Source organism: Mizuhopecten yessoensis, unplaced genomic scaffold (assembly GCF_002113885.1).
Source record: "Mizuhopecten yessoensis strain PY_sf001 unplaced genomic scaffold, ASM211388v2 scaffold611, whole genome shotgun sequence".
Taxonomy (NCBI): Eukaryota; Metazoa; Mollusca; class Bivalvia; order Pectinida; family Pectinidae; genus Mizuhopecten; species Mizuhopecten yessoensis.
The window spans coordinates 20,222-38,354 of NW_018403633.1; the positions used below are offsets into that span (position 1 = coordinate 20,222).

At 40.3% G+C, this 18,133-nt stretch overlaps 1 protein-coding gene across 1 annotated transcript; it reads right to left on the bottom strand.

Moving 5' to 3' along the window:
- Positions 1-6,360: 6,360 nt before the first annotated feature.
- On the bottom strand, positions 6,361-8,226 carry LOC110451052 (mucin-2-like; the record flags this gene model as incomplete). The annotated part of the gene is made up of 3 exons (XM_021498902.1): positions 7,915-8,226; positions 6,860-7,084; positions 6,361-6,645 (listed from the first exon to the last, which is right to left on the bottom strand). Coding segments are annotated over exons 1-3 (822 nt in total), but the record flags the coding sequence as incomplete, so codon positions are not given.
- Positions 8,227-18,133: the final 9,907 nt, after the last annotated feature.

Here is an 18,133-nt window from a genome sequence, read left to right on the forward strand (position 1 = left end):
CATGTCACACACCATTATGTAAAATACATGTCACACAATATTATGTAAAATACATGTCACACAACATTATGTAAAATGCATGTCACACAACATTGTGTAAAATACATACATGTCACACAACATTATGTAAAACCAGTAAAATATGTATATTACAGAACATTATGTAAAATACATGTCGCACAACATTATGTAAAATACATGTCACACAACATTATGTAAAATACATGTCACACAATATTATGTAAAATACATGTCACACAATATTATGTAAAACCAGTAAATATATGTCGCAGAACATTATGTAAAACCTGATCTTAAAGCAATGTCAGAACTTCATGATTCCATGAAAATTCTAATAACAGGAAATATGTGCTGTTATTTTTGACAAACTTTGATATGTGTATTTTAGTAAAATATTTTCCCTTTTCCTATATTTTTAGATTCAATAATTTTGGGGGTTTTGTACATTGCCAAAAATGTTAGTACATGAATTTATAATGTTATCTTGGTTAATATTCATTTGTGAATGTTGTATAATAAAGTATAAAATTCTGATTGGTAAGTTTGGCATTGATAAAAAGGTTTGCTTATGAATGATAATTTCTAATGAATATTTAAAGGATATTAAAGTGGAAATGTGACATATTTCAAGTGATAACACCTTCCAAAATTTGATTAAAATATGTCAGTTCTTATCCTAAGCTTATACAATTTTAAGTTATTACATAAAAGTCATTGTCTATTATCATGCAAATCATGCATGAAACTTTTCAAAAATATAAAATTTGATAAGATTCCAGACGTTTTCTACACTAATGTCTATTTGTTCTAATTCGAGCTCCCGAGATCAATATCTCTCGGGTAAAATATGTCATCTCGGCCAACCAACCTTAACTACAGTTTTATGTGTAAAAAAGGAATGTCTAAGTTCTTAAACATTTTCATGCAAATTGGATCTGGGTCGCTTTGAGCTGAGCACTATACCATTAACCTTTGTGTAAGCAGACTTAATGCTTGGTGGTAGATCTAGAGTGGGGTTGTTCTGGGTTTTACTGACAATGCTTGGTGGTAGATCTACATTGGGGTTGTTCTGGGTTGTACTGACAATGTTTGGTAGTAGATCTATAGTGGGGTTTTTCTGGGTTTTACTGACAATGTTTGGTGGTAGATCTACAGTGGGGTTGTTCTGGGTTTTACTGACAATGTTTGGTGGTAGATCTATAGTGGGGTTTTTCTGGGTTTTACTGACAATGTTTGGTGGTAGTTCTACATTGGGGTTGTTCTGGGTTGAACTGACAATGTTTGGTGGTAGATCTAGAGTGGGGTTGTACTGACATTGTTTGGTGGTAGATCTAGAGTGGGGTTGTTCTGGATTTTACTGACAATGTTTGGTGGGAGATCTAGAGTGGGGTTGTACTGACAATGTTTGGTGGTGGATCTAGAGTTGGGTTGTTCTGGGTTGTACTGACAATGTTTGGTTGTAGATTTACAGTGGGGTTGTACTGACAATGTTTGGTGGTGGATCTAGAATGTTTGGTGGTAGATCTAGAGTGGGGTTGTTCTGAGTTGTACTGATAATGTTTGGTGGTAGATCTACAGTGGGGGTGTTCTGGGTTGTACTGACAATGTTTGGTTGTGTATCTAGAGAGTGGAGTTGTTCTGGGTTTAACTGACAATGTTTGGTAATAGATCTACACTGGGGTTGTTCTGGGTTGTACTGTCAATGTTTGGTTGTAGATTTACAGTGGGGTTGTACTGACAATGTTTGGTGGTGGATCTAGAGAGGGGTTGTTCTGGGTTTTACTGACAATATTTGGTGGTAGATCTAGAGTGGGGTTGTCTGGGTTGTACTGACAATGTTTGGTGGTAGTTCTACATTGGGGTTGTTCTTGGTTTAACTGACAATGTTTGGTGGTAGATCTAGAGTGGGGTTGTGCTGGGTTTTACTGTCAATGTTTGGTGGTAGATCTATAGTGGGGTTTTTCTTGGTTTTACTGACAATGTTTGGTGGTAGTTCTACATTGGGGTTGCTCTGGGTTGAACTGACAATGTTTGGTGGTAGTTCTACATTGGGGTTGTTCTGGGTTGAACTGACAATGTTTGGTGGTAGTTCTACATTGGGGTTGCTCTGGGTTGAACTGACAATGTTTGGTGGTAGTTCTACAGTGGGGTTGTTCTGGGTTGAACTGACAATGTTTGGTGGTAGTTCTACAGTGGGGTTGTTCTGGGTTGAACTGACAATGTTTGGTGGTAGATCTGCAGTGGGGTTGTTCTGGGTTTTACTGACAATATTTGGTGGTAGATCTAGAGTGGGGTTGTCTGGGTTGTACTGACAATGTTTGGTGGTAGTTCTACAGTGGGGTTGTTCTGGGTTGAACTGACAATGTTTGGTGGTAGATCTAAAGTGGGGTTGTTCTGGGTTTTACTGACAATATTTGGTGGTAGATCTAGAGTGGGGTTGTTCTGGGTTGTAATGACAGTGTTTGGTGGTGGATCTAGAGTGGGGTTGTACTGACAATGTTTGGTGGTGGATCTAGAGTTGGGTTGTTCTGGGTTGTACTGACAATGTTTGGTAATAGATCTACACTGGGGTTGTTCTGGGTTGTACTGTCAATGTTTGGTTGTAGATTTACAGTGGGGGTGTTCTGGGTTTTACTGACAATGTTTGGTTGTAGATTTACAGTGGGGTTGTACTGACAATGTTTGGTGGTGGATCTAGAATGTTTGGTGGTAGATCTAGAGTGGGATTGTACTGACAATGTTTGGTGGTAGATCTATAGTGGGGTTGTTGTGGGTTTTACTGACAATGTTTGGTGGTATTTCTACATTGGGGTTGTTCTGGGTTGAACTGAAAATGTTTGGTGGTAGATCTACAGTGGGGTTGCTCTGGGTTTTACTGACAATGTTTGGTGGTATTTCTACATTGGGGTTGTTCTGGGTTGAGCTGTCAATGTTTGGTGGTAGATCTACAGTGGAGTTGTTCTGGGTTTAACTGACAATGTTTGGTAATAGATCTACACTGGGGTTGTTCTGGGTTGTACTGTCAATGTTTGGTTGTAGATTTACAGTGGGGTTGTACTGACAATGTTTGGTGGTAGTTCTACAGTGGGGTTGTTCTGGGTTGAACTGACAATGTTTGGTGGTAGTTCTACATTGGGGTTGCTCTGGGTTGAACTGACAATGTTTGGTGGTAGATCTGCAGTGGGGTTGTTCTGGGTTTTACTGACAATATTTGGTGGTAGATCTAGAGTGGGGTTGTTCTGAGTTGTACTGATAATGTTTGGTGGTAGATCTACAGTGGGGTTGCTCTGGGTTTTACTGACAATGTTTGGTGGTAGAACTACAGTGAGGTTGTTCTGGGTTTAACTGACAATGTTTGGTAATAGATCTACACTGGGGTTATTCTGGGTTGTACTGACAATGTTTGGTTGTTTATCTAGAGTGGGGTTGTTCTGGATTTTACTGACAATGTTTGGTGGGAGATCTAGAGTGGGGTTGTACTGACAATGTTTGGTGGTGGATCTAGAGAGGGGTTGTTCTGGGTTTTACTGACAATATTTGGTGGTAGATCTCTGGGTTGTAATGACAGTGTTTGGTGGTAGATTTACTGTGGGGTTGTTTTGGGTTGTACTGACAATGTTTGGTGGTAGTTCTACATTGGGGTTGTTCTGGGTTGAACTGACAATGTTTGGTGGTAGATCTAAAGTGGGGTTGTTCTGGGTTTTACTGACAATATTTGGTGGTAGATCTCTGGGTTGTAATGACAGTGTTTGGTGGTAGATCTAGAGTGGGGGTGTACTGACAATGTTTGGTGGTAGATCTATAGTGGGGTTTTTCTGGGTTTTACTGACAATGTTTGGTAATAGATCTACACTGGGGTTGTTCTGGGTTGTACTGACAATGTTTGGTTGTAGATTTACAGTGGGGTTGTTCTGGGTTTTACTGACAGTGTTTGGTGGTAGATCTAGAGTGGGGTTGTACTGACAATGTTTGGTGGTAGATCTAGAGTGGAATTGTACTGACAATGTTTGGTGGTAGATATAGAGTGGGGTTGTTCTGGGTTTTACTGACAATATTTGGTGGTAGATCTAGAGTGGGGTTGTACTGACAATGTTTGGTGGTTGATCTAGAGTGGGGTTGTACTGACAAGGTTTGGTTGTGTATCTAGAGTGGGGTTGTTCTGGGTTTAACTGACAATGTTTGGTGGTAGATCTAGAGTGGGGTTGTACTGACAATGTTTGGGGGTAGATCTAGAGTGGGGTTGTTCTGGGTTTTACTGACAATGTTTTGTGGTATATCTACATTGGGGTTGTTCTGGGTTGTACTGACAATGTTTGGTGTTAGATCTAGAGTAGGGTTGTTCTGGGTTGTACTGACAATGTTTGGTGGTAGATCTAGAGTGGGGTTGTTCTGGGTTGTACTGACAATGTTTGGTGGTAGATCTACAGTGGGGTTGTTCTGGGTTGTACTGACAATGTTTGGTGGTAGATCTACAGTGGGGTTGTTCTGGGTTGTACTGACAATGTTTGGTGGTAGATCTACAGTGGGGTTGTTCTGGGTTGTACTGACAATGTTTGGTGGTAGATCTACAGTGGGGTTGTTCTGGGTTGTACTGACAATGTTTGGTGGTAGATCTACAGTGGGGTTGTTCTGGGTTGTACTGACAATGTTTGGTGGTAGATCTACAGTGGGGTTGTTCTGGGTTGTACTGACAATGTTTGGTGGTAGATCTAGAGTGGGGTTGTTCTGGGATTTACTGACAATGATGTTTGGTGGTAGATCTAGAGTGGGGTTGTTTTGGATTTTCCTGACAATGTTTGGTGGTAGATCTAGAGTGGCGTTGTTCTGGGTTTTACTGACAATGTTTGGTGGTGGATCTAGAGTGGGGTGGTTATGAGTTTTTACTGACAATGTTTGGTGGTGGATCTAGAGAGGGGTTGTTCTGGGTTTTACTGACAATGTTTGGTGGTAGATCTACAGTGGGGTTGTTTTGGGTTGTACTAACAATGTTTGGTGGTAGATTTAGAGTGGGGTTGTTCTGAGTTTTACTGACAATGTTTGGTGGTAGATCTACAGTGGGGTTGTTCTGGGTTGTACTGACTATATTTGGTGGTGGATCTAGAGTGGGGTTGTTCTTGGTTGTACTGACAATGTTTGGTGGTGGATCTAGAGTTGGGTTGTTCTGGGTTGTACTGACAATGTTTGGTGGTAGATCTAAAGTGGGGTTGTTCTGGGTTTTACTGACAATTGGTGGTGGATCTAGAGTGGGGTTGTTCTTGGTTGTACTGACAATGTTTGGTGGTGGATCTAGAGTGGGGTTGTACTGACAATGTTTGTTGGTAGATCTACAGTGGGGTTGTTTTGGGTTGTACTAACAATGTTTGGTGGTAGATTTAGAGCGGGGTTGTTCTGAGTTTTACTGACAATGTTTGGTGGTAGCTCTACAGTGGGGTTGTTCTGGGTTGTACTGACTATATTTGGTGGTGGATCTAGAGGTGGGTGGTACTGACAATGTTTGATTGTGTATCGAGAGTGGGGTTGTTCTGGGTTGTACTGACTATATTTGGTGGTGGATCTAGAGTGGGGTTGTTCTTGGTTGTACTGACTATATTTGGTGGTGGATCTAGAGGTGGGTGGTACTGACAATGTTTGATTGTGTATCGAGAGTGGGGTTGTTCTGGGTTGTACTGACTATATTTGGTGGTGGATCTAGAGGTGGGTGGTACTGACAATGTTTGATTGTGTATCGAGAGTGGGGTTGTTCTGGGTTGTACTGACTATATTTGGTGGTGGATCTAGAGTTGGGTTTTTCTTGGTTGTACTGACAATGTTTGGTGGTGGATCTAGAGTTGGGTTGTTCTGGGTTGTACTGACAATGTTTGGTGGTAGATTTACAGTTGGGTTGTTCTGGGTTTTACTGACAATGTTTGGTTGTGTATCTAGAGTGGGGTTGTTCTGGGTTTAACTGACAATGTTTGGTGGTAGGTTTAACTGACAATGTTTGGTGGTAGATCTAGAGGGGGGTTGTTCTGGGTTTTACTGACAATGTCTGGTTGTAGATCTAGAGTGGGGTTGTTCTGGGTTGTACTGACTATATTTGGTGGTGGATCTAGAGTGGGGTTGTTCTTGGTTGTACTGACTATATTTGGTGGTGGATCTAGAGGTGGGTGGTACTGACAATGTTTGATTGTGTATCGAGAGTGGGGTTGTTCTGGGTTGTACTGACTATATTTGGTGGTGGATCTAGAGTGGGGTTGTTCTTGGTTGTACTGACTATATTTGGTGGTGGATCTAGAGGTGGGTGGTACTGACAATGTTTGATTGTGTATCGAGAGTGGGGTTGTTCTGGGTTGTACTGACTATATTTGGTGGTGGATCTAGAGTTGGGTTTTTCTTGGTTGTACTGACAATGTTTGGTGGTGGATCTAGAGAGGGGTTGTTCTGGGTTTTACTGACAATGTCTGGTTGTAGATCTAGAGTGGAGTTGTTCTGGGTTGGAATGACACTGACAAGGTTTGGTTGTGTATCTAGAGTGGGGTTGTTCTGGGTTTTACGGACAATGTTTGGTGGTATATCTAGAGTTGTTTGGTGGTAGATATAGAGTGGGGTTGTTCTGGGTTTTACTGACAATGTCTGGTTGTAGATCTAGAGTGGAGTTGTTCTGGGTTTTACTGACAATGTTTGATGGTAGATCTACAGTGGGGTTGTTATGGGTTTTTACTGACAATGTTTGGTGGTAGATTTACAGTTGGGTTGTTCTGGGTTTTACTGACAATGTTTAGTGGTAAATCTAGAGTGGGGTTGTACTTACAATGTTTGGTGGTAGATCTAAAGTGGGGTTGTTCTGGGTTTTACTGACAATGTCTGGTTGTAGATCTAGAGTGGAGTTGTTCTGGGTTGTAATGACAGTGTTTGGTGGTAGATCGCGAGTGGGGTTGTTCTGGGTTTTACTGACAATGTCTGGTTGTAGATCTAGAGTGGAGTTGTTCTGGGTTGTAATGACAGTTTTTGGTGGTGGATCTAGAGTTGGGTTGTTCTGGGTTGTACTGACCATGTTTGGTGGTAGATCTATAGTGGGGTTGTACTGACAATGTTTGGTGGTAGATTTACAGTTGGGTTGTTCTGGGTTTTACTGACAATGTTTAGTGGTAAATCTAGAGTGGGGTTGTACTTACAATGTTTGGTGGTAGATCTAAAGTGGGGTTGTTCTGGGTTTTACTGACAATGTTTAGTGGTAAATCTAGAGTGGGGTTGTACTTACAATGTTTGGTGGTAGATCTAAAGTGGGGTTGTTCTGGGTTTTACTGACAATTGGTGGTGGATCTAGAGTGGGGTTGTTCTTGGTTGTACTGACTATATTTGGTGGTGGATCTAGAGTGGGGTTGTTATGAGTTTTTACTGACAATGTTTGGTGGTGGATCTAGAGAGGGGTTGTTCTGGGTTTTACTGACAATGTCTGGTGGGAGATCTAGTGTGGAGTTGTTCTGGGTTGTACTGACAATGTTTGGTGGTAGATCTAGGGTGGGGTTGTTCTGGGTTGTAATGACAGTGTTTGGTTGTGGATCTAGAGTGGGGTTGTTCTGGGTTTTACGGACAATGTTTGGTGGTATATCTAGAGTTGTTTGGTGGTAGATATAGAGTGGGGTTGTTCTGGGTTTTACTGATAATGTTGGGTGGTAGATCTAGAGTGGAGTTGTTCTGGGTTGTAATGACAGTGTTTGGTGGTAGATCTACAGTGGGGTTGTTTTGGGTTGTACTAACAATGTTTGGTGGTCGATTTAGAGTGGGGTTGTTCTGAGTTTTACTGACAATGTTTGGTGGTAGTGACAATGTTTGGTGGTAGATCTACAGTGGGGATGTTCTTGGTTGTACTGACAATGTTTGGTGGTGGATCTAGAGTGGGGTTGTACTGACAATGTTTGGTGGTAGATCTAGAGCGGGGCTGTTCTGGATTGTAATGACAGTGTTTGGTGGTAGATCGAGAGTGGGGGTGTTCTGGGTTTTACTGACAATGTTTGGTTGTGTATCTAGAATGACAGTGTTTGGTGGTGGATCTAGAGTGTTCTGGGTTGTACTGACAATGTTTGGTTGTGTATCTAGAGTGGGGGTGTTCTGGGTTTTACTGATAATGTTTGGTTGTAGATCTAGAGTGGAGTTGTTCTGGGTTGTAATGACAGTTTTTGGTGGTGGATCTAGAGTTGGGTTGTTCTGGGTTGTACTGACCATGTTTGGTGGTAGATCTATAGTGGGGTTGTACTGAAAATGTTTGGTGGTAGATCTATAGTGGGGTTGTACTGACACTGTTTGGTGGTAGATCTAGAGTGGGGTTGTTCTGGATTTTACTGACAGTGTTTGGTGGTAGATCTAGAGTGGGGTTGTTCTGGATTGTAATAACAGTGTTTGGTGGTAGATCGAGAGTGGGGTTGTTCTGGATTGTAATGACAGTGTTTGGTGGTAGATCGAGAGTGGGGTTGTTCTGGGTTTTACTGACAATGTTTGGTTGTGTATCTAGAGTGGGGTTGTTCTGGGTTTTACTGATAATGTTTGGTGGTAGATCTAGAGTGGAGTTGTTCTGGGTTTTACTGACAGTGTTTGGTGATAGATCTACAGTGGGGTTGTTCTGGGTTGTACTGACAATGTTTGGTGGTAGATCTATAGTGGGGTTGTTCCGGGTTGTGCTGACAATGTTTGGTGGTAGATCTATGGTGGGGGTGTACTGACAATGTTTAGTGGTAGATCTAGAGCGGGGTTGTACTGACAATGTGTGGTGGTAGATCTATAGTGGGGTTGTACTGACAATGTTTAGTGGTAGATCTAGAGTGGGGTTGTACTGACAATGTGTGGTGGTAGATCTATAGTGGGGTTGTACTGACAATGTTTAGTGGTAGATCTAGAGTGGGGTTGTACTGACAATGTGTGGTGGTAGATCTAGAGTGGGGTTGTTCTGGGTTGTACTGACAAAGTTTGGTGGTAGATCTAGAGTGGGGTTGTTCTGGGTTGTACTGATAATGTTTGGTGGTAGATCTACAGTGGGGTTGTTCTAGGTTGTACTGACAATGTTTGGTGGTAGATCTATAGTGGGGTTGTTCCGGGTTGTGCTGACAATGTTTGGTGGTAGATCTAGAGTGGGGTTGTTCTGGGATTTACTGACAATGTTTGGTGGTAGATCTAGAGTGGGGTTTTTTTGGGTTTTACTGACAATGTTTGGTGGTAGATCTAGAGTGGGGTGGTGGTAGATCTAGAGAGGGGTTGTTCTGGGTTTTACGGACAATGTTTGGTGGTATATCTAGAGTGGGGTTGTTTTGGGTTGTACTGACAATGTTTTGTGGTGGATCTAGAGTGGGGTTGATCTGGGTTTTACTGACAATGTTTGGTGGTAGATCTACAGTGGGGTTGTGTTGGGTTGTACTAACAATGTTTGGTGGTAGATTTAGAGTGGGGTTGTTCTGGGTTTTACTGACAATGATTGGTGGTAGATCTACAGTGGGGTTGTTCTGGGTTTTACTGACTATATTTGGTGGTGGATCTAGAGGTGGGTTGTACTGACAATGTTTGATTGTGTATCTAGAGTGGGGTTGTTCTGGGTTGTACTGACAATGTTTGGTGGTAGATCTAGAGTGGGGTTGTTCTGGGTTGTAATGACAGTGTTTGGTGGTAGATCTAGAGGTGGGTTGTAATGACAATGTTTGGTTGTGTATCTAGAGTGGGGTTGTTCTGGGTTTTACTGACAATGTCTGGTTGTAGATCTAGAGTGGAGTTGTTCTGGGTTGTAATGACAGTGTTTGGTGGTAGATCTAGAGTGGGGTTGTTATGGGTTTTACGCACAATGTTTGGTGGTATATCTAGAGTGGGGTTGTTCTGGGTTTTACTGACGATGTTTGGTTGTGTATCTAGAGTGGGGTTGTTCTGGGTTTAACTGACAATGTTTGGTGGTAGATCTACAGTGGGGTTGTTCTGGATTGTACTGACAATGTTTGGTGATAGATCTAGAGTGGGGTTGTTCTGGGTTGTACTGACAATGCTTGGTGGTAGATCTAGAGTGGGGTTGTTCTGGGGTGTAATGACAGTGTTTGGTGGTAGATCTAGAGGTGGGGTGTAATGACAATGTTTGGTTGTGTATCTAGAGTGGGGTTGTTCTGGTTTTAACTGACAATGTTTGGTGGTAGATCTAGAGTGGTGTTGTACTGACAATGTTTGGTGGTAGATCTAAAGTGGGGTTGTACTGACAATGTTTGGGTGTAGATCTAGAGGGGGGTCGTACTGTCAATGTTTGGTGGTAGATCTAGAGTGGGGTTGTGCTGACAATGTTTGGTGGTAGATCTAGAGTGGTGTTGTACTGACAATGTTTGGTGGTAGATCTAGAGCGGGGTTGTTCTGGGTTTTACTGACAATGTTTGGTGGTAGATTTACAGTGGGGTTGTTCTGGGTTTTACTGACAATGATTGGTGGTAGATCTACAGTGGGGTTGTTCTGGGTTGTACTGACTATGTTTGGTGGTAGATCTACAGTGGGGTTGTTCTGGGTTTAACTGACATTGTTTGGTGGTAGATCTAGAGTGGGGTTGTTCTGGGGTGTAATGACAGTGTTTGGTGGTAGATCTAGAGGTGGGGTGTAATGACAATGTTTGGTTGTGTATCTAGAGTGGGGTTGTTCTGGGTTTAACTGACAATGTTTGGTGGTATATCTACAGTGGGGTTGTTCTGGGTTGTACTGACTATGTTTGGTGGTAGATCTACAGTGGGGTTGTTCTGGGTTTAACTGACATTGTTTGGTGGTAGATCTAGAGTGGGGTTGTTCTGGGGTGTAATGACAGTGTTTGGTGGTAGATCTAGAGGGGGGTTGTAATGACAATGTTTGGTTGTGTATCTAGAGTGGTGTTGTTCTGGGTTTTACTGACAATGTCTGGTGGTAGATCTAGAGTGGAGTTGTTCTGGGTTTTACTGACAATGTTTGGTGAGAGATCTAGAGTGGGGTTGTTCTGGGTTGTACTGACAAATTTTGGTGATAGATCTCCAGTGGGGTTGTTCTGGGTTGTACTGACAATGCTTGGTGGTAGATCTAGAGTGGGGTTGTTCTGGGTTTTACGGACAATGTTTGGTGGTAGATCTAGAGGGGGGTTGTTCTGGGTTGTACTGACAATGTTTGGTGGTAGGACAATGTTTGGTGGTAGATCTAGAGTGGGGTTATTCTGGGTTGTAATGACAATGTTTGGTTGTGTATCTAGAGTGGGGTTGTTCTGGGTTGTACTGACAAATTTTGGTGATAGATCTCCAGTGGGGTTGTTCTGGGTTGTACTGACAATGCTTGGTGGTAGATCTAGAGTGGGGTTGTTCTGGGTTGTAATGACAGTGTTTGGTGGTGGATCTAGAGTGGGGTTGTTCTGGGTTTTACTGACGATGTTTGGTTGTGTATCTAGAGTGGGGTTGTTCTGGGTTTTACTGGCAATATTTGGTGGTAGATCTAGAGTGGGGTTGTACTGAAAATGTTTGGTGGTAGATCTATAGTGGGGTTGTTCTGGGTTTGACTGAAAATGTTTGAAGGTACATCTAGAGTGGGGTTGTACTGGGTTGTACTGACAATGTTTTGACAGTGTTTGGTGGTGGATCTACAGTGGGGTTGTTCTGGGTTTTACTGACAATGTGTTCTGGGTTTTACTGACAATGTTTTGTGGTAGATCTAGAGTGGGGTTGTACTGACAATTTTTAGTGGTAGATCTAGAGTGGGGTTGTAATGACAATGTTTGGTGGTAGGTCTAGAGTGGGGTTGTTCTGGGTTTTACTGATAATGTTTGGTGGTAGATCTAGAGTGGAGTTGTTCTGGGTTTTACTGACAATGTTTGGTGCTAGATCTAGAGTGGGGTTGTACTGACAATGTTTGTGGTGGTGGATCTAGAGTGGGGGGGTTATGAGTTTTTACTGACAATGTTTGGTGGTGGATCTAGAGTGGGGTTGTACTGACAATGTTTGTGGTGGTGGATCTAGAGTGGGGGGGTTATGAGTTTTTACTGACAATGTTTGGTGGTGGATCTAGAGTGGGGTTGTACTGACAATGTTTGGTGGTGGATCTAGAGTGGGGTTGTACTGACAATGTTTGTGGTGGTGGATCTAGAGTGGGGGGGTTATGAGTTTTTACTGACAATGTTTGGTGGTGGATCTAGAGTGGGGTTGTACTGACAATGTTTGGTGGTGGATCTAGAGTGGGGTTGTACTGACAATGTTTGGTGGCAGATCTAGAGTGGGGTTGTTCTGGGTTTTACTGACAATGTTTGGTGATAGATCTAGAGTGGGGTTGTTCTGGGTTGTACTGACAAATTTTGGTGATAGATCTACAGTGGGGTTGTTCTGGGTTGTACTGACAATGTTTGGTGGTAGATCTAGAGTGAGGTTTTACTGACAATGTTTGGTGGTAGATCTAGAGGGGGGTTGTACTGTCAATGTTTGGTGGTAGATCTATAGTGGGGTTGTTCTGGGTTTGGCTGAAAATGTTTGAAGGTACATCTAGAGTGGGGTTGTTCTGGGTTGTACTGACAAATTTTGGTGATAGATCTACAGGGGGGTTGTTCTGGGTTGTACTGACAATGTTTGGTGGTAGATTTACAGTTGGGTTGTTCTGGGTTTCACTGACAATGTTTGGTGGTAGATCTAGAGTGAGGTTTTACTGACAATGTTTGGTGGTAGATCTAGAGTGGGGTTATTCTGGGTTGTACTGACAATGTTTGGTGGTAGATCTATAGTGGGGTTGTTCTGGGTTTGACTGAAAATGTTTGAAGGTACATCTAGAGTGGGGTTGTACTGGGTTGTACTGACAATGTTTAGTGGTAGATCTAGAGTGGGATTGTTCTGTGTTTTACTGACAATGTTTGGTGGTGGATCTAGAGTGGGGTTGTACTGACAATGTTTGGTGGTAGATCTAGAGTGAGGTTGTACTGACAATGTTTAGTGGTAGATCTAGAGTGGGGTTGTTCTGGGTTGTACTGACTATGTTTGGTGGTAGATCTACAGTGGGGTTGTACTGACAATGTTTGGTGGTAGATCTACAGTGGGGTTGTTCTGGGTTGTACTGACTATGTTTGGTGGTAGATCTAGAGTGGGTTGTACTGACAATGTTTGGTGGTAGATCTACAGTGGGGTTGTTCTGGGTTTTACTGACAGTGTTTGAAGGTAGATCTAGAATGGGGTTGTACTGGGTTGTACTGACAATGTTTGGTGGTAGATCTAGAGTGGGGTTGTTCTGGGTTTTACTGACAATGTTTGGTGGTAGATCTAGAGTGGGGTTGTTCTGGGTTTTACTGACAATGTTTGGTGGTAGATCTAGAGTGGGGTTGTTCTGGGTTTTACTGACAATGTTTGGTGGTAGATCTAGAGTGGGGTTGTTCTGGGTTTTACTGACAATGTTTGGTGGTAGATCTAGAGTGGGGTCGTTCTGGGTTTTACTGACAATGTTTGGTGGTAGATCTAGAGTGGGGTTGTTCTGGGTTGTACTGACAATGTTTGGTGGTAGATCTACAGTGATTTACTGACAATGTTTGGTGGTAGATCTAAAGTGGGGTTGTTCTGGGTTTTACTGACAATGTTTGGTGGTAGATCTAGAGAACATAATACATGGTCAGTTTGACCTAGAACCTTTAAATATACTACTTGGTCAGTTTGACCTAGAACCTATACACATAATGCTTGATCAGTTTGACCTAGAACCTATAAACGTAATATTTGGTCAGTTTGACCTAGAACCTATACACATAGCACTTTGTCAGTTTGACCTAGAACCTATAAACATAATGCTTGGTTAGTTTGACCTAGAACCTATAAACATAATGCTTGGTCAGTTTGACCTAGAACTGATAAAAATAATGCTTGGATCCTCACAGAAGTCATCATTCTTGCTTGATGGCTTTTAGTGTCCTTCACTTTCCTCTTAAGAAGGTTCTACCCCCTCAGTGTAAAACCTCGGAACCAGATATTTGGTGAGATGAAGTTACTTTCAAATGTTATATTTTGTTCTAAGAAAAGCATCTGTTAGATACAAATCAGTTGGGTCAAGGTCATAGCTAATTTTAGGTCAAGGTCATATATAAATACAGGTCAAGTCATAGAAAAATACAGGTCAAGGTCTTATTTATAAAGAGATTTATAGATGACAAAAATATTACAAAAACTTGGGAAGGTGTTCTTGTATAAATCATAAATGATAAAAGGCAACACAAAGTTATTTAAACTCTAAAATCACCGCACAGGATTACACAATTAGTTTGAAGTTTTAAAAGTTTTGATCGGAGCTAAATAATCTTACAGCTGATGATGCCAAAATGAATAATAGATTTGCAAATACTAGCTTTCCTGAAAAATGATACATAATTGTATTAACCAGGAAAAACCAAACTCAACATTTAGTGAAATATTTCATGTTTTTATGTACACTGCAATGATGTCAGCAATGCATTAGGGCTTATAGGAAACTAATTTGCAACTTTGACCGAAATATTGGTAAGAGTATAATTAACCTTGACATAATTTTATTAGGACTATTGTCTAGAGTATATTTAACCTTGACACAGACATACAAGGATTATTGATATAGTATATTTAACCTTGACACAGACATACAAGGACTATTGTCTAGAGTATATTTAACCTTGACACAGACATACAAGGACTATTGTCTAGAGTATATTTAACCTTGACACAGACATACAAGGACTATTGTCTATAGTATATTTAACCTTGACACAGACATACAAGGACTATTGTCTAGAGTATATTTAACCTTGACACAGACATACAAGGACTATTGTCTAGAGTATATTTAACCTTGACACAGACATACAAGGACTATTGTCTAGAGTATATTTAACCTTGACACAGACATACAAGGACTATTGTCTAGAGTATATTTAACCTTGACACAGACATACAAGGACTATTGTCTAGAGTATATTTAACCTTGACACAGACATACAAGGACTATTGTCTAGAGTATATTTAACCTTGACACAGACATACAAGGACTATTGTCTAGAGTATATTTAACCTTGACACAGACATACAAGGACTATTGTCTAGAGTATATTTAACCTTGACACAGACATACAAGGACTATTGTCTAGAGTATATTTAACCTTGACACAGACATACAAGGACTATTGTCTAGAGTATATTTAACCTTGACACAGACATACAAGGACTATTGTCTAGAGTATATTTAACCTTGACACAGACATACAAGGACTATTGTCTAGAGTATATTTAACCTTGACACAGACATACAAGGACTATTGTCTAGAGTATATTTAACCTTGACACAGACATACAAGGACTATTGTCTAGAGTATATTTAACCTTGACACAGACATACAAGGACTATTGTCTAGAGTATATTTAACCTTGACACAGACATACAAGGACTATTGTCTAGAGTATATTTAACCTTGACACAGACATACAAGGACTATTGTCTAGAGTATATTTAACCTTGACACAGACATACAAGGACTATTGTCTATAGTATATTTAACCTTGACACAGACATACAAGGATTATTGATATAGTATATTTAACCTTGACACAGACATACAAGGACTATTGTCTAGAGTATATATAACCTTGACACATACATACTAGTCCTGTTGATTTGAGTATAACCTTGACCAGATAGACTTTGACAATTGTCCAAGGCATATTTAAACTTGACCCGTATGTACTAGACCTATTGCTTTAGACATGATTTTATGGGAGTGCGATATATAGAGTTGTCATGGCAACCTTGGAACCAAGATCAAGTAGTAAACATTTACAGGACCCACGAGGTAATTGTGTGCTGATGATTGATGCAGGCACGTTAGGCCTTTTCCTTAAGATTAATTTGACTCTGAATAACAGTTGGGATTCCTTTTGCACAATTTTAATTGGTTTCCTGAAATGAGTCTTGATGGTTGCAAAACCATTTGTTATAGAATGAAGTTGCAGGTTTTGAGAAATGATGTTTGTATTGTTATAAAATGGTATGCTGTGAGCATCAGGCAGACGTCATCAGCATGTGTCTCCCTTGTTAACACTGTGATTCGATCATCAAATAAGACACAGATTCCCTTTACTGATGTAATAATCAGCCCAAATAGTATTTCTCTTACATATGCTACTTTTAATTGCATTCTAAATGCTACTTTTGGGTTTTATTTCAGAAACTTCTAATGTGAACATTGTTGCGAAACTAAAAATTGATTTAGAAAAATAATAAAAGCAGAAGTGGGATATGCATAAGCATGAAAGAAGAAAAATTGGCATGAGATCATTTCAGGAATAATCAAAAGAAGAAAGGAAACTTTTAGTATTTTGTAAGGACAAAATAATAGCAGAGTAATGTGACACCCTGAGGACTGGACGGGTGTGACAGGTCCACAAAGAGGCGTCGCCAGACAGACAGCCCCTCACAGCCAACATCGCCTGTCACCCATATTTTGGGCGTCAGTTTCGACAAGTCAAGCTTTTATCCCTAAGAATCATTTAAAGTGATATAATTGCAAAATTTTGCTGAAATTTACACAACACTGTTTTTGCATTATTTCTTTGAAGATGTTTCATCATTCAGTTACAAAAAATAATTCTCTAATAGGAGAGTCCATGTCAGCACATTCTCTAATAGGAGAGTCCATGTCAGCACATTTTAAATATATAGGAGAGTCCATGTCAGCACATCATAAATATATAGGAGAGTCCATGTCAGCACATTATAAATATATAAGAGAGTCCATGTCAGCACATTCTCTAATAGGAGAGTCCATGTCAGCACATTCTCTAGTAGGAGAGTCCATGTCAGCACATTTCTAATAGGAGAGTCCATGTCAGCAACTTATAAATATATAGGAGAGTCAATGTCAGCACATTATAAATATACAGGAGAGTCCATGTCAGCACATTATAAATATATAGGAGAGTCCATGTCAGCACATTCTCTAATAGGAGCGGCCATATCAGCACATTATAAATATATAGGACCGTCCGAGTCAGCACATTATGAATATATAAGAGAGTCCATGTCAGCACATTCTCTAATAGGAGAGGCCATATCAGCACATTATAAATATATAGGAGAGTCCATGTGAGCACATTCTCTAATAGGAGAGGCCATGTCAGCACATTATAAATATATAGCAGAGTCCATGTCAGCACATTCTCTAATAGGAGAGTCCATGTCAGCACATTATAAACATATAGGAGAGTCCATGTCAGTACATTCTCTAATAGGAGAGTCCATGTCAGCACATTATAAATATACAGGAGAGTCCATGTCAGCACATTATCTAATAGGAGAGTCCATGTCAGCACATTATCTAATAGAAGAGTCCATGTCAGCACATTATAAATATATAGGAGAGTCCATGTCAGCACATTATAAATTTATAGGAGAGTCCATGTCAGCACATTATAAATATACAGCTACAGCTATTTCATATGCTGTGAACTACAAATAACACATGAGTTTTTCAGGGTTTTGTTAAACAGTTCCTACTTGTTTTGATTTCAGTGATATACTGATTTTCATTGTGCCATTTTCAGGAAAATGGGATAGGATAATGGGGCTAGAAAATGTACACAATGTTTTCAGTTGCTGCATAGTTTTACATTAATTTGCTAAGAGATTTGATGATGAAATCAACATCATCTTGTGTTTTCTTCCAAACACATACACATAATAGGATATATTTTTTTGGTTCAATTTATGAACTTTTTATTATTTACAGATAAGTTGTTTAAAACTTCACTTTAAAACTGCTCGATATATATTAAGTGAAAGAATGAAACCTGAAACATATAATCGGAACGAGAAGGCCTAAATATCTCATGAGCTGTTTTATGTTGAAAACTGTATGTAGAGCTATTTCAAAAATTCCACGAACTCAATATATTGTTATAAGCTCGAGGCTCCTAGGTACTCAATCTTAACTCAATATAAACTTGTCCATTGTTACTTAATCTTCACTCAATATATAAATGTTCACTGTTTTTTAATCTTAATTTGATATATAACCATATATAACCATGTCCATGTATATAACAATATAAACATGTCCAGTTGTTACTAAGTCTGAACTCAATATAAACATACCCATTTGTTACTAAGTCTGAACTCAATATAA